This window comes from Telopea speciosissima, chromosome 4, assembly GCF_018873765.1.
Source record: "Telopea speciosissima isolate NSW1024214 ecotype Mountain lineage chromosome 4, Tspe_v1, whole genome shotgun sequence".
NCBI classification, from domain to species: domain Eukaryota; kingdom Viridiplantae; phylum Streptophyta; class Magnoliopsida; order Proteales; family Proteaceae; genus Telopea; species Telopea speciosissima.
In genome coordinates, this window is record NC_057919.1 from 5,081,047 (window position 1) to 5,098,483 (window position 17,437).

Sequence of the window (17,437 nt, forward strand, 5' to 3'; positions counted from 1 at the left end):
GAGAGTAAATCATCTATTATGACTTTAATATTTCTGTTCCCACTTCGTGACACTTGTGAAGATGGAACGAAAATAGGCAAAAGTTTTCCATCAACTGCGACGAAGGGATTCATCCACAAATCTATTGGATATTCCCCCTCCCTATATGTTGGAGGTCAAATATGCCCCTCATTGTTCCCCTCTGCCTATCCAAGTGCAATGATGACGTAAAGGAATTCCTACTACGCCATGGCTTAAGAAAAACTTGACCCAAGAAAATATATTGAAGTAACCTTGGCAAATCAGTTGATGGTTTAGGATTTGTATTTCTTGTCTTGAAGTACAGTGAGAACATGGAAAGAAACACAAAAAAGAAAAGTGGATGATACTACTGCTCTCTCTCTCTTGAAGGGTGAAGACTTAAGACTAGATATAGATTCCATCTCTTTGAGACAAATCAAGAAAAACTTTATTATCCATTTTAGACCCAATTTTCACCCGTCCATAAAATAACTCATGGGTCCTAGATATCAAGATATGAAGAGGATTGAACTTCCCAAAAAAATAAAAACAATGGAAGAACATTGTAGGGCACTTTTAAGCCACAGTCCTACACTACCTATCATCATAGAGAGAGTAGACCATAAAGGATTACTTGAGGATAAGAAGGGGCCCTTCATTGCACATGGTAAATATAGGAGAGTTGATCCCATGACCTCTTGGGACTCCCATACTTCACTAACAAAGGTACCAACCAACAACACCAATAGTTGTTTCATGGGTGGGGAGAAAGGTTCTCATCTACCCCTTATTAATGTCCCTTTTAGGCTTATCCAAAAAAAAAATTAAATGTCCTTTTTAGGCCCCACATGGATGGTAGGGAGATTGGGGTAGAAAAGTCGGGTTGAGTTTGGTCCCATGTTAGGAAAATTATCTTCCCCAATTCCTTGTCAGGCCAATTCCAATGCTTATAATAAGGGGGGTTGGACTCCACCCAGTCAGAGTGTTAGAGTAGAGGTAAGGTGGTCATTACGCCCCAGCACTGGACCAGTTCCCTGCAGCAGAGGACAAAGATCCGCCATGTTGTGGAGTTTTGAGGTAAGAATAGTAATGGGGAAGAGTTGCATTTTTTGACATGTTTTTGCTTTTGAAGAGAGTGGGTGGTAAAGTGGAAACTTTCCTCACTTTTTCCTCAAAATCCTGGGATTTTGAAGAGTGACAAAGCTCACAAAGGTGAATGAAACGACAGAACGACCGGGTTTGTCTACAGGTATCCAAACATCCCAATTTTTTAAAACCCTAGATATATTATCGGATATTTCCATCATTATTTGTCCTGCCCCAAACTCCCGCTAAGCAAACAGGGCTTTAGGAAACTAGAACAGGCAATCCGTCGCAGTGAGGAAGATCGCTTCCGCAGAACAAATTCTCCGCGAAGGCCTGAAAATCTCGCAATGGCTGCTGCTCCCCTTCTGCTAAGAGGGATTCCACGGCGGCTGAGTCTGACACTCCAACAGCAAAGCAGCTCCTCCGTTTTTGGTTTCTTCGTTTCAGTGGGCAGACCGTCCATTTGCACGGCTGCCGAGTTCTCCCAGTCTTTGTTGCAATCTCAGTCTCAATCTCTGCCCCACGACGATGCCTGGAGTGCAAAAGATGCTCTGCAGCGCTCTCGCCTGGACAGCCCCGACTACAGACAGTGGAAAGATAGAGAAGCCGAGATACTCCATGACATCAAACCCATAACTTCGCTCGCCAAAGAGATTATTCACTCCGACAAGTACCACTGCAACTGCTTCCAACAGCATTCCATGTTTCTTCTTCTCATGCTTCTTAATGATTTTCTTCTTTTGTTTCTCATTTAGCAATTTTTTTTGTTGCCGTTGTTTTATTCTTTCATTTATCAGTTAGGAGTAGTAAGAACTGATTATTCAATGAATAACTAGATGCTACACAAACGCATGAATTGGACTTTGGGATGAACACCGGTATTATTCAACTGCAACCTATGTAGAATCAATGAGTCATACACGACCTTACTCTTCCCCGTTGTTTGAGCTTTTGATCGAAAGAATAGTTTAGAGGAACCCCGCTTCTGGAAATTTACTCACTAACGCAGTCTTCACCCCTGCTTTTGAAATTTGATTAAAATAATGCTACGAAAAAGGGAATTAGAATGTATTTGGATTGCTTCCTTCCTAGGTTCCTAAGAGGAAACATACGACAGCTTAAAGATGGCAACCCCATTTTATTTATATCATGTATACTACTTAAACGAGGGACTTCTCTGAATCTCCTTTTCCCTTTATAGTTTTAGAACATTTAGTCAATACTGAAACCACCCGTCCTATGTTGGCCTAGGCATGAACCTTCCCGATTTCAAATAAAAAAGAGGGTGGGGGTGTGGTTGGAGCTTGACTTCATTATACAATGCTTTACTGGCAAGAAATTTGTTTACGGTACAGCAAAGTGAAGTCTCAATGATACTTTTGCTTCCAGGTCTTTGAAAAAGTCTTTTGTGTATGAATTAGTATCTAAGATAGCTTCAGCTGACTCTTCCTCTGATAAAACATTTGCAACCAAAAGTATCGCATCACCGATTCTCCCTCTCATGAAATATTTGCAACCAGAAATATTTTGTGACCTTAAAACTGGATGCGGGATGACTAGAATCTTTATGAACCCTCTCTTTGACATCAAAATTATACTGTTCACTTTGTTAAATTTTTTTATTTCTGTTTAACATCTACCAGAGGCCAAGTTCCTACTGAAACACCCATTAATTGTTTCACATATTTTCAAATAATTATGTCCTTAGTTATGTCTTATTGGTAAGTTCTAACACACTCTAATACACTGACAAACACTCACTCTCACTCATTCAGTACCAGTCCTCGTGACTTTTAGGCTACATATCGTTCACTTCATTTCCACAACCTTTGTCGTGAAGTTGTTGTATGGAGAGTCTGCTGTGACTGGATGCATAATTGTGTGCACTTGATCATTGAGTATAAGGGCTGACATTCTGGTAGTTTTTTAAGGTAAGGATTTCAAGAGGAAAAGGTTATCGTCTTTATATTCTCATACAATTGTGGAATATAAGATGACCCACATAACAAGGAAACAAATGGGCACCTTAAAATTTCCAATTTAAAACACTAAACTCTTAATTAACTATTATTTGTGACAACTACATGGAGGTGGTGTGCCACTCACCTGAGGAGATGGGATGACGCTTTTAATCCACAAAAGTTGTTCTATCGAATTCTGAATATGATCTTCTATAGGGTTGCTAACAAAGATATCTACTATTTGATCCTCTGACTTAACAGGGCCAGTTTTTGGCGTCAGCAGTGCAGGAACTGCTTCAAGCATGGTGACCATAACTGCTAGATTGCACTGTTTGAAATTCATTTTTCTCTGAAGAACAGGTACGGTTGGAAAAACAAGGGAAGAAGTCCTATACATGGTGGGCCGTACAGCTTAGATAGGCCACTAAACTTTGAAATATGGTCTATCTAGGGAATTTCCCAGTTATTCAAAGATCAGGTTTATGTTTAAAGTCTTATTATATTGTGATAGAGAGTCAAAAATTATTTATATGGCATGCATCTGGAAAAGTAAAGCTCTCCTCAAAGTTCTGTGTTTTTGCATGGTTACAAGTTATTACACCAACAACATAGCCTTATCCCAACTTAATGGGGCTGGCTACACAGATCCTAGAATAGTCAGCAAAATATTCGTAAAGAAGTAAAACGGGGGGTGGGGGAGGGGAGATACAACATCGCACAATTCTAGGGCATCATCCCTTCTTAGCTAAGTACTGCTTCTTAACTGCCCAACATTCCGCTCTAGGCCTCAAAGATGGCGTGTAATACGACAACATCATCACATCATTATGGTCCACCAAAATGGGGTGAACCACATGGATCCTAGCTCTCCAATCAGCTCTATTTGAGGTCATAGCAGAAACAAGGCCTAGGCTAAGCATGTCCTTCTTCACCACTTCTCCTATGGTTTTCTTAGGCCTACCCCTGGTTCTTTTGATTCTTTCAATCAGGATCAGGTCACTCCTCTGAACTGGGTCATCTGGAGGCCTCCGTTGAACATGGCCATACCACCTCAAACGACTCTATCTAAGTTTGTCATGTATCGGAGCTACTCCCAACCCAGCTCTGGTTATTCCTCACTTTATCCTTCCTAGTTTTCCCACTCATCCATCTCAACATCCTCGTCTCTGCAACACCTAGTTTATTTATATGGCACTTCTTCACAGCCCAGCACTCCGCCCCGTACATCATAGCTGGTCTAATGACAGTCCTATAAAACTTTCCTTTAAGCTTTAAAGGGATATGCCGATCACACAAAACTCCGGTCGCAACTCTCTACTTCATCCATCCTATTTTAATCATTTTGCATGGTTACTTTCCCTAAGGAAAATTTTAATTTTGGAGCACTTCAAGAGAATAGGGTTCAGTTTGGCAAGCAGGTTCTATTTGCATTTTAAAGATGAATAAATATCATATCATATGTTCCTCAAATTTGATTAGACTATTTTGCTTGTGAAAAGTTATTAAACCTGTTTGGGTATGGCCCTTTCCAAAAATATATCTTTGTTCAGTGGTTCATTGGTTGAATTCTCTGCAAGAGCTGTGGTATGGAAACTAATAGGTTTAGCTATCTGCTGGGTGGTGTGGAGTGGGAGAAATTGAAGAGTATTTGAAGAGAGCTTTTAAAAGAAGGTAAGGCTGTGTATAGATGTGTTGTTTTTTGGCTGACTGGCCAAGTACTTCAAAAGAGTTTGAAGGAGTTAGCAGCCACAATAGGTGGAATTTTGGATGTGTGTTTTGCTTTTTTAAAATACAATGTAAAGGTTCCAATATATTTAGAGATGCTTAATTATAGTTTCCTTGAAGTTTCAGGCCAAAATATGACCATTTGACCACCAAAATGGCCAGTCGAAGCATACAAAGTTTTGGTCGAAACCCGAAATATTTCGGTTTCGACCCTTGGTGGGAGACCTTGAAGAAGAAGGATCTTGCTCAATAGTGGGAACCTAATAGGTTGCTGCAAAAGAGATTGAAAGAAGAGGGGGTGACGGAGATATTAATTGTTGTTTGCATGACAGTGGAAAAGGATAGGCAGGGGGAATGGGAAATGAGGTGTTTATTGCCACCACCACCTCTTTTTTATTTTTTTGGGGGGGGGGGGGGGAGGTGCTAGATGAGACTCACTTCTTGTCATCAAACAGTGGGGTGAATTACAAAGTTTCTCATTTGCATAAAAACATTTTAAAATTGTTTTCTCAATTTCTTTTTAATTTCCGAACAGGAGACAAACAAGCAATGATTTCACCTCTTCCCCTCCCCCCTCGTTTGTCTTTCTTTGGCATTAATCAGACAATGATGATAGACTTGCATATCTGTGAGTCACCGGTTCTTTCCCTACAACCACGTATCTCATAAGCTCGAGCTGTTAAGGAAGGCTACAACAATGTATATCAATACACAACAACTCTCCGCCTGTGTAGGCTCATTCACACACCACCATGTGGCACAAGGTGTAAGGGCACAAGAACACAACACAAACCCCTCACACTTACCTGGGATCGAACACCCGACTTCCTAGCTCTAATACCATGTTACAGCTGCTTTTCCCAAAAGCTCGAGCTGTTAAGTAAAGGCTACGACAATATATATCAACACACCACACCCTAGAGTACTGACCCTTACAAAATACCAATACCAACCCCTACCATGACTTGAACTCATGTTACTCTACCATACCTGAAAATAAGACTCAGATCCTACACTACTGATTGTCTAGTGAATGGATGTCAGACTAACAGCCATGGCCGGAACATTCAGTTAAAGAAGTAGTGTTTGGTGCTGGGCAGGGAGTGCTGCATAGCATTCTGGGAGGACCATTTAAATTCATATATCCTGTATGTGTAGTTTTCTCTTCCTCTTCTTCTGCTTTCCCTGACAAGGGTCTGGCTACTCCTTATTTCTTTTTTAAAAACAAGGAATTTTAAGTATTCTCTCTCTCTCTCTCTCCCTCTCCCCCCCCCCCCCAAAAAAAACCGGGCCCCGTTTCCTTGTTGCTCTATGTGAATAGTTTGTAGTGTTTTCAGTAACCTCTCGAACGACCTCCACCTTGTTTGACAAATTTACATACTGCCAGGTATATGGATGGGGAGCGTTTGACACCTGACGATGAGAAAGCTGTGGTGGAGAAGCTCCTTGCATTTCATCCACATTCTGAAGATAAAATTGGCTGCGGCCTTGATTCTATTATGGTAAATTACATTTTACTTGGACCTTTATAGGATTGTTTAGTATTTTTGGTTGAATTACTTTCATTAATTTAACCATTATGCTAATGAGAACTTATATTTGTGACTCTACGTGGAAGCTTTGCACAAGAAATTTTATACTGTTTTGAGATCAAGTATAAAAATTGTGCAAGCATGTACACCATCTATGCTATATATTTTCAAGACTAAGTGCATCGACAAGAGCTCTTGGTTTCTTTGGTGTAATACTATCTGAATTAGAGTGCTTCAAGGTGAAGTTTGGAGTCCCAAATGTAGTACACCCATAATATGCAGATTCAACAATCATTTTCTTGGTCACTCATAAGCCAAGCTCTTCATCTTGGAGGAATCCTTCGGGTTTCTGAAGCAAATCCAGATGATGGGTGAACATGATGATCATCACTTTGAAGGAATTGGAGAAGATGTTTATGGGCTGTTCCTAAGATATGCTTCTTTGCTTGGATGCTCACTTGGGAAGCGACCATTTATGTATTAGTACTCCCTATGATGGGCACTGGGATGATCAACATTGTTCTGATTGGAGAATTCCTTACAACGGCATGCGAGCTTGTTAGTTATCTTGATCCTCTTGTTGACTATATAACTGAATATTAGACTACCATTGCTGAATAGATATTAGTGCTGCATTAAGTGTAGGGTATTATTAGAACTACAAATACCACTCTAAAAGTAAAATTCATACAGACCATGGAACTCTAAACCATGAGATTGTGTGTTTGTTGGGTTCCATTTGACCACTGGTTGGAGCTAAGGGGAAAAGTCCTACCAACTGGAGGTCAGTCTCCGAGTCATATAGTTCAGGGTTCTAGAAAAGATTTTAGAAACAAGAACTACAACTATACCAGGATCTATGTAGAATCAGTAAGACAGTAGAAACAAATATTGGATGAAATAGAACTAGAATAAGGAAGATGCCCAAATCTAGCAATCTGAAAATTGAACCAGAAACAGGAGTTCCACCTGGTGGAATCAAGAAAAATAGTAGAAGAGAAGAGGGTAAAGATCACACCTGATGAAAACAAATCAGAAGAAGAAGGAAATACCAATCCCATATGCACTGCTCAACAACACCAAACTCTTGAAAAAACAAAACAGCTTTCAATTGAGGGGGGTATATTACATATATTAAGACCTCCTAAAATTTCTAAATTGACTCATAAAAGGACTCCTAATCATTCTAACACTGAATAAAGTAAATAGACTGAAAATAAAACTCCATCTAACTATCAAGTATCCTAATCTAACCCAAATACTTAACTACTAATCCCATGTACTAACTTTACCCTCTATTTATGGGCTTATAAATTAGACCTATTAAAATAACCTAAAAATAAAAATAAAAGGCGCAACTATAATAAAACTATCCAAAGGTCAATTTCATCCCATTGGAATGCCACCAGCACATTGTGGTCCTCCCAAGCTTGTGCGTAGGCCTCCATACCGGAGTAATGTCTAATGCAATGGCATCAATTGGAATTGATGCAATCTTGGGTTCCAAAACCCTATTTTTGGGTCACTATTGGTTCACCAGCGTGAAAGAAACTCAAAATAAGGTGGTAAGTGATGTCTGTAATTTCATAGAAAGTCTAAGACCTTTTTTTGTGAGAAAGCAGAATGTGGGGACAAAACAATAATTTAACTTGAGAGGGAGGATGTATCTAGGATTTCTTAAAAGATGGGAGGTAAAACAGAGCAAACTTTTCAAATACGGACTTCTATGTAATGTATGAGGTTTCTGTCCTCATTCATAATTACGAGGGTACTACTCTTTAATGTAGTTGTGAGGAAGGACATGCATAGTCTAGGTCTTGTACCAGGTAAGACCTCGGGTAGAGCCTATTGGAGGGCAAGGATCCATGTAGCAGACCCTATTTAGCTGAGATTCTCCTGACTTACTCGGGTGTCCCTCTTTCCTCTTACTTTTATCTTTCAGTTTTCTTTGGTTTTTACATCATTCATCTGTCATTTCACTTCTCATCTCATTTCCCTTCCCCTCTTTTCCTATCTCTTCATTCCCTTATTTTGTCTAATCCTCAGTTTTACCTACTCTGTTTGTTTGGATCCATGTAGCCGACCCCATTAAGTTGGGATAAGGCTGAGCTTCTTGTTGTTGTACTACTCTTCAATGTAGTTCTGATTTATGAAACCGGTACCAACAAAAACATGATGAAAAACAGAGACCAAATTTCCAGATTTAAGAGAAATCACATAAAACAAAATCAACACCTCAGATGTCCAGATAATGTAGGTCGAGTTCTCTTCTAATGGCCTATAATAGCTGCTGAAAGTTTCAGCTGATCCAAGGGCCGGATCTGCTGGAATGGTGAATTCCTAGTTGTGGTAGGAGACCTCAAGTTTGACCAGTCAAATAATCTTTTTGTCGATCAGGTTTCAGATTCAATACACCAAATAGTATGTCAAGCTATGCTATTAAGATTTGACTTAACGGATCAACAAATATCAGTGCTTGAATAACCTCCCAAAATAGCAAGTATCGAATCCAACTTGGAATAGGAATATAGCATTCAAACTGAATCATCAAAACTTGTAGGAGAAGGTTTAAGCCTGTTCCTAACGAACTGGGTCATGTTAGGCCTGGTGCTTCTTAGATTTCCTACTCTGGTAGGTCCTTAATTCTACATCATTCCTCTTCACGATAGAAACAACTAACCAGCGGAAGAGGAGGATCGATCAAATTGAAATTCTCTCATATGGCCATCGTTTGACGGTTTGACCTGAGATTTCAGGTGATGGATCGCTTCACTAAACCCTGCTGAATCCAACAAATACCAATCCCAACAACCAATTATTAATGTAAAGATAAACTACTGAAATCAAACCTGGCGGAAGTATATGGAGCAGAATTGTTTTCAGAATAATATATCACGACAGGGGAGATCATATGGAATGATATCCAAGGGACTGAATCACCCCGAGGGAGTGAGTTGCTTCCAGAATTTCAGACTGAATGGATTGATATCTGCGGAGTTCTAACAAAGTCTTCCCAAATCAGGTTACCATTAGGAGCAGAAAAGAATAACAGTAAGGACAGAGAAGAAACAAAGGATAGATGAATAATGATAACAGTGGGAAGGAACAAGGAGAAATAGGAAGGAGGAGAGTTAGGAGAGAAACTCACCTGATAGATAGATAGATAGAGAGAGAGAGATGAAAATCATGTAGAAATGACAACCTATAACAATGCAGAAAAGTGGTTGGGCAAGGTGCCTACGTCCATGGGGAGATGAGAATGGATTTTCACTACCAATGGAGAATAGGGTTACAGCCTATCATCCTCATGCTTCTCAGCCCACAAACCGATGTGACAAGACATCCTACTTCACATCAAGCTATTCCAGATCTAAATCAAACATGGCTACCAAGGCAAATAGTACCCAAATTGAAGTATGCTTCACCACCTGAGAGAATATTTTATTGTAACCCACCCCCTCCTTCTGTGTATAGCCTTCGGCTACAAGCCTGGCCTTAAACCTTTCTCGCTCCTTTTCCGATGTTGCCTGTTTCTTCCAAAAGACCCATATACACCCAATTATTTTTCTTTCCTTGGGTTTTCCCACAATCTCCCAAGTCTTGTTCTTTTGTAGAGATTCCATTTCCTCCGTCATAGTTGTCGATCCATTTATCGCTTGGCACATCATTTAGAGCATCCTGGTAGGAAAATGGATCACCTGTACGGCTGTACCTACAGTAAGGGCATAAGCAACCATGTTGGCATGTTGTCAAACCATAGTTGGAAAACCAGGTTTTTTTACTCGACTCGCCCTTTTCAAAACCTGGTGAATGAGGTGAGTCGTCCTTTTTTTTTTTTTTTTTTTAACATCTTCCTTCTTCTTTGAGTGAGGAGGGACCTGGTCAAGATGGTTTAGTTGTAGACCAAACATATGGTGTGGGTTTCACATGACTCGGGCAAAAACATCAAGTAAAAACTCAGACTGACTTGGACCTTGTTTGGTACTTTGGTCATTTCTTAAACTCGGGTGAGATTTCACGACTCTTGATTAGGTTTCATGTTTTTTTTTTTACCTGACTCAGGTGACTCGCCCTAGTCAAAACCTTGTTTTCCAACTATACTTCAAATGCATTTCACAAGAGCTTTGTGAGTATGCTTCCTTCTACCTTTTGCCACGATAGAGGGATCATCTACTGTTTTTTGTGATTCTGGTAAACTATTGGATGACACTTTCTCTCCTGCTGTGTCTGACTCACCTAACTCCACCTGCACAATAGATCCTCCTTTATTTTCGTCATCTACTTGTGACCTGCAGTTTGAATTCACTATGTGAGACTCATCAAACACAACGTCCTTGTTGACCATAATCTTTTGTGAACTAGGATCCTTCTACACCTTTCTTAAAGCCAAGAAAGATACACTGCTTAGACTTCGAGTCTAACTTGGAACGCCGCCTACTCTGCACATGAACATAGACTGGACTCAAATACTCTAAATATAGAATAATCTATTGATTTTCTTGTCCATAACTCCTCAGGGATTTTGCAATCAATTGTTTTAGATGGAGACCTATTGATGAGAAAACATGCCATGTTCAGTTTGACTTTTTCTAGAGGAGTTTTATTGGAACCAAATGATGGATTGTACATTTGCACGAAATGGGTGGATATGACGTCATGTACTATAGACTGTTCAAACAGTCGGATAGGCCATCTCAGACTTTGTCGGCCTATGCAACAGTTCATTGTTTTACTCATTGGGCTCTTCTATACACATGTAATTGTGATCTGCTTGTTAATCCATTCCTTCCAAGGATTGATTGATCCATGAGCATTGTCGTGTTTCAATTTTTCCCTCTTAGCTGGGCCATGATACCCTAGATGGTTTCTATTGTATTGAAATTGAACTTGGGGTTTTGGAAGATGACACTAGGGTGTATTAATGGGTAAAGCTAGATTGGGTGGAGTTAGGACTGACTCAATTATGGGTTAAGTTTGAATTGCATTTGGTGAACTGTGGGGTTTGGCTTGGGGTTGTGTTTTGTTAAACTATTGAGTGTTTACCAAGGGCGTTGAGAATTTGTAGCCTATATCTCTACTCTTTTGTTCCATTTTGCTATTTTTCTTATTGAATTTCTCCACCTTTTTTTTTGTCCTGGCCCAATATATTGTCACTTTTGCCCTATTCTACGCCATTCACAGTCTGTGCTGGCGTTCGGGTTTATGTAGATTCATTCCAGTCAGGTTCTGGTTCATCAAAACCCACACTGAACCAGAAATGTCGCAATCCTTGTATTTTGTGGATGGTGGGCTGAGCAGAATCGGCAAGGTAGTCAAACCCATGTCAGATCTGATATGCTCATGTTCTTATTTGCCTTGTGTAAGATGAATTCAGCAGAATGATGTAATCTTTGTTAACAGAGGTGGCAATCTTGCCTCTGAGATCCTCGTCTAATGTGTACTGGTGCATGGTCAATTAATGATGATAGAACATATGGTATAGTATGAGCAAAATATGTTTCAGTTGTTTTAATGTTAGGGTTCAAAGAAGTCTCATCATTTTCTTTTCTTTTGGAAGGTTGATAGGCATCCACAGTTTAGATGCTCAAGGTGCCTGTTCGTTGTACGAACAGATGGTGGATGGATAGACTTCTCGTACCAGAAGTGTCTTCGAGCGTACATTCAGGACAAGTACCCTTCTCACGCAGAAAGATTCATTAGTAAACATTTCAAACGTGGCAGTGGATAGTGGTTTTAACTTGCCAAAGATGCTTATATTGGAATTGGGTTACCAGATCACTTGTAAAAATCCTCCAGGTTGGTTCACATTTGGGTGTAGGGTTATCTTGTACCTTCATCTGCTTGTGCTTGCTTAGGGACAGAGAAGCAGTGACCTCACATATAATGCACATCTACCAATTTCTATTGTAATAGATATAGTATGGATCTATCCTTGTTTTTATTTTGTTGGTGATGAATTCTAATGTCTTATGTTTTAGTTGGGTATGAAAATGGTTGATTTCTGAATTTCTTTCTTTGCCCACTTAAAAACAAAAAAAAATAAAAAAAATCATTTACAGGCAAAAGGAAATATAGATGGTTGAAGACTTGTAGTATATCAATTTTCAATGATCTCAAGCGTCTATAATATGATGACATGGCAGGGATAAATTGTACAGAACATTAATCAGCCTGCATGGCAGGGATATCAAGGATATCCTTGAAGCATAACTTTTACTACAGCGGTAGGAATTTACTGAAGTTTTATTGTCTTTTGGGGGGGGGGGGGGGAGGGGAGATGGGAAGAAGGGGGGGGGGGGGTTGTTGATGCAGAATGAGGGCCACACAGCAGGGTTAAGCTAATATGAAACTAACATTCATAGGATCTGAATATCAAGGGCTCTTAACATAGCTGCACTCCCGTAGAGCATCTAAACGATAAGGCCGGATGTTCAACGTGATCCCACTTGGGAAATCTTCCTCATCTGAATTGGCCTCATCTGATGATCCTATGAATTAGATTTCAATTCGTTCGAACTTGGAAGTTTACTAAAGAACATTGGAAACAGACGTCGTTATATATGTAAGGAGTGTTCATAATTTTCTTTTTCTTTCCTTCATATAAATTCTTCTCCCTCCCCAGGTCTTCCGCTATACAAAAGCGTTTACCCTAATGCATTCCATTAGCAGCAACAGACTACAAAGATCCCACTCTGCATAGAACCCATTCCTCTATTTGGATTCAGGAGACACGGTGGTGGAGACATCTCCACCATGTGTTGCGCCGAACCCGCATCTGCATTCAATGTGTATCACACAAGGGTGCATGATAATACTTCGTGTTACAAATTTGGTTTTACAAGCCAAATCAGAGTCCATCAAGATGGTTAAGATCACCTGGTTGATGCAATTGTCTGTCGCATCAAACAGTTGCTCTGCCTTGATTGTGGGCATGTGCATCCATTATTCATTGAGGTGGTTCAACAAACTTTCTAGTTTATATGTGAATTGAAAGAGAAAGAAGATCGCAACAATAGGCAACAAACATAATTGTAGAACCACACGATATGAAACAGGAGCACTAGGGGATTTGGTGGCAATTACCATCAAGCATGGTTTTGGGTTTTGAAGATTTCAATGAATCCTCCATTGAGGATTTGGGTTGCTTTAGTCTAGTATGATTGTACTATATTAACCCCGAGCTTTTAACATGAATGTGGGTTGGATCAGGTTTAGGAGTGTTATTGGATGAGAATGGATCTTTATAAATTCAATTCCAGATCTGTTCCATTTGGAATTGGTGCAGAGCAGTGATGACCAGAAGAAAAGTTTTTGTGGTGAGAATCCTTTATTAGTCAAAGCAAAGTGGAGAAGTAGTACGACTATGAATATGATTGGGGAAGGCCAGAGAGGTCACATAGATGTTGGTGAAGTGGATGACAAAATTAATATTATCGTCAAATGTTTTTTGAGTCCCTCAGAGCACGCACTATGGAAAAAGATTGCAGCAAAACCCAGATTTCATTTTTTTTTTTAATATACAATTAAGTTCACACTCACACACTCACCCCAAGCCCGAGGAGGGCGTAATGGCCCAGAAATGATCAGAAAACACATCGATTCCCTTGCACCACATGCATGATTGTATCATCAAATACCAAAAGGCAAAACCATTAAATTTAAGATAGCACCTCAACACTCCACAAAAGAAACACAGACAGGAAGGAGTAAGGGTTTCAAATCCACACATGTTTCCCCCTCTTTCTCTCTCTCTCTTTCTCTCTGGACTTTAATCTGTTCTTAAGTGCTGGTTGAAAGTTGAAGCTTGAACAACTGTCACTTTTGACTTCCTATTCATCTTTTTGGGAAGACAGTTCCCTCAAGTCCTCAACAGGCCAATACAAGAGGGAGGGGTCATGGGTTGGCCGGGCTCAGATTTAGTTGTCTACCCACATGGGAAGCGGCGCAGTTTAAGGTCTAAAATGGGTCTCAGAAGAGTTGTCATCTCCATTGGACATGCTGAGTCTTGTCCTTTGCCACCCAATAAAGACTCTTTTAAGATCCAGTCCATTTCTAGTCTTTAATGGTATTTGATTGCATAAGATATTTAGCCATCCATCTCTGGAATGTAACCTAAGAAAGTGACCTTATTGTATTTTGTTTTCCATTGACATACCAATCATCTTCACTCTCAAAGTCTCAAGTCCCAGCTAGGAACATTTGAATACTGCCATTGAACTCCTTTACTACTAAGCAATTGATCACAGTATCTGCAGTGCTGGACTAAGCCAAGCACAATAGACTCTGAAAATGCTTTTCTTTATTATTATTCTTTTATTGAAATAGAGGCAATATTCTATCAAAGAACTCACCACTAAAGTCTACGCTTAGAGTTTAGTGCAAGTAAAGTTAAAAACAAATGGTGGGTTTCTATGGTTGAATCCAACAACTCTTTTGGACTTTCAAAAGTAGTTTCCCAACATAGTCAATCTTGTTCATGTGGAAATAGAAAAATGTCTTGTCCAGTCTTCTTTTCTTTGTTGTTTGTTTTCTCCTCCTTGTTTTCTATATAGAACAGGGGAGGAGGGCTACTTTGAGATTGGCCTGATGAGGCTGCCTTGCCTGCTGCCCAACTGGATATGCAATTAAGCAGCTTAGTTTGGCATTGTGGACCTGAATTCTTTGATGTTTTTCACTGTTGAGAATTTCACCCACTCCAAGACTGTTTTTTGTATATGTTTTCCATGTTTATTCTCCTAATGCAGACCAGAAATAGTGTTTGATTGTATTAAAATTTTAACAAATAAAGAACAGAGGAATAGAGAGTGAATGAGTGATATTCCAAGTTATTAATCTAAATAGCATATGAGTGAGAATCTAGATTACTGTGATAGATATTACCATGTATCCTCATTAAAAAGGAAAAGATATCATGGAGATCAATTTCAATGATGAGAGTGGTAATAGATGGAGATCAGCAAAGGGCATTGTTAGCTTGAAGACATAGTGGAGAAGAGGGGTTGTCCTAGCTTGCCCATCATCATATACAATAGGGTCAATGGTTAGTTCTTGGTTAGGTGATGACTGTTTTAATTTGAAGCCTTGTATATAGAAGCTTTTTGATTAACTTTACTAGCTGTCAATGTTGTCCACAATCACATTATTGGTGGCCTTATCATGAGACTTTGCCAAGTGAATGAGTGAGTGAGTGAGTTACATACATGCATGCAATGCAGCAAATAAAAGCAACAACCCTTTAACCTCATAAGCCTAATTATTCTATGGGACAACATTGATTCAAATTGGTGGTATAAACTGTGATTACTGCTGGCCCTGGTGGGGCTTAAGATTGGCTTTTCATCTTATCTTACTTTCAATACAAAATTCAATTTACAGTTCGAAATTGATGAGCGGTTTCGTTGATGTATCGAAACCAAACAAAGCTAGCTTTAGTCTGAATAGATTTATTATATTCATTAACAGTTTGGTATGAAGAGTAGAATAAGAACAATAGATCAATTACCCATCAACATGCTCATAGCAGCAATTAACCTATCTACCTAAGCATTAATTTGCACTGTGGGCATTAGGTCAAACTACTTCTTGAGTCATTCAGCATATATATAGAAAGAATCATTATTGCTCTCATGTAAGCATTTTTTCTCCCTTCAATTTCATGTCATTGCCACTAACCTACTTGCAAATCATGCCATCAATACAATACCAAATAAATTGTAAGATGGAGTTTTGCTAACTAATTGAACATAGGTTCTCATTGGAGGGCAAAATGATTTATTGCCATTAGGGTTTATGGTCCCATGGCCTTTTTTTTTTTAATCATCTATATTTATACACATAGTTATAAGGTAATGTCCCTACAATGTAACAATAAAAATATAGGGCTTCTAAGCATGCCCTCTTATCAATTGAAGATAGGGGAGCTCTATTATATTATGTGTATTGAGCTATAATAAAGGTATTAAATGAATCTAATTAAACCCATCTTTCCATCTTGGTCTTCTGGAGTAATGCTCGTTTATACTTATTGATTTATAATGAGAGGTGACTATAGGGTACCCTACTAATTGAAGGCATTAGATGATTAGGGTCATTCAAGTAAACAACTCCTCATGCATGCATGAATTGATTCCTGAGATAGTCCCAAATAATGGTAAAACAAAATAAAAATGATAAAAGGAAAATCATGTTGTCTTTTTGGGTTTTGATCCCTAGATGGCTCCCATTAATTCACTGCGGCCCGCATGATGGAGGTAGAAAACTAGAAGTTATGGATCGTGGGTGTGTTTCCAACAACCAGAGAAATTTAAAGGAAGAAGAAACAGAGGAAAGGATATTCGGTTGGTGAGCAAATGGTATACACGATATCAATGGGTGATACGATATGGAATGGTTTCATACTTACGAGGGCAGCAGGGTCATTTCATTTGAAGAAGAGAGAGGGTGCTAACGGACCCTCTTGTGAGACTAAAAGAACCTATTTTCGAAGAGACAAAAGAGTCTGTCCTAGAGTATGGCTCGTTTGCTCAAACACAAGACCCTGCGAAATGACCAGCCCACCCACATGAAAGGTAAAAATCCAACGCCACACTCTTGGATAGAAAACTTTCCCCTGGCCAAAATATATATATGCATGTTATAATAAGTAGTTAAATCCCTTGAAGAAATTATAATGTTATATACATTAAGCAATAGGGAAACGGCTAAGTTGTGCTATTACAATCTGGGTTTGGTCATGCCATCACCTTAGTATAGGAAGATATGTATTGATATCACAAGTCACAGATCTTGATACTGTGTTGATATTGTGTCGATGAAATGGTATTGACAAAAAAACACATTTTTTAATGAAAATTAGAGGTAAACTGGTTCGATACAGACGATTTGTGTCGATACCATATCGACATTGTATCATTTTTGTAGGTAACCGATATTGGATTCGATACCGTGCATTAAAACCATGCCACCACCACCATCATCCCTTCAAAATCCCTCCTCGACTACTCACAATGTCCTATTCTCTTTCTTTCCCTCTATCTTACAATTTACAAAGTTGTTTTTATCTTTTTGTTTTTCTTTATAAATAAAGAAAGTTGTTTTTATCTCTGTCCAGGTCCAGGAGGCTTCACGGTTAGA

General features: G+C 39.2%; 1 protein-coding gene across 1 annotated transcript; it reads left to right on the forward strand.

The window, feature by feature from the left end:
• Nucleotides 1-1,415: 1,415 nt before the first annotated feature.
• Nucleotides 1,416-12,287, forward strand: LOC122658324 (protein DCL homolog, chloroplastic). The gene is made up of 3 exons (XM_043853244.1): nucleotides 1,416-1,756; nucleotides 6,160-6,274; nucleotides 11,862-12,287. The coding sequence occupies exons 1-3, from the start codon at nucleotides 1,434-1,436 to the stop codon at nucleotides 12,030-12,032; spliced, it is 609 nt and encodes a 202-aa protein (XP_043709179.1). The 5' UTR covers nucleotides 1,416-1,433; the 3' UTR covers nucleotides 12,033-12,287.
• Nucleotides 12,288-17,437: the final 5,150 nt, after the last annotated feature.

What these genes read in the sequence shown, in the direction of transcription:
- LOC122658324 (XM_043853244.1), top strand. Translation starts at nt 1,434, where the DNA reads ATGGCTGCTGCTCCCCTTCTGCTAAGAGGGATTCCACGGCGGCTGAGT. An exon ending in GAGATTATTCACTCCGACAA is followed by an intron (nt 1,757 to 6,159) that starts GTACCACTGCAA and finishes ACATACTGCCAG; the next exon opens with GTATATGGATGGGGAGCGTT. An exon ending in GCGGCCTTGATTCTATTATG is followed by an intron (nt 6,275 to 11,861) that starts GTAAATTACATT and finishes TTCTTTTGGAAG; the next exon opens with GTTGATAGGCATCCACAGTT.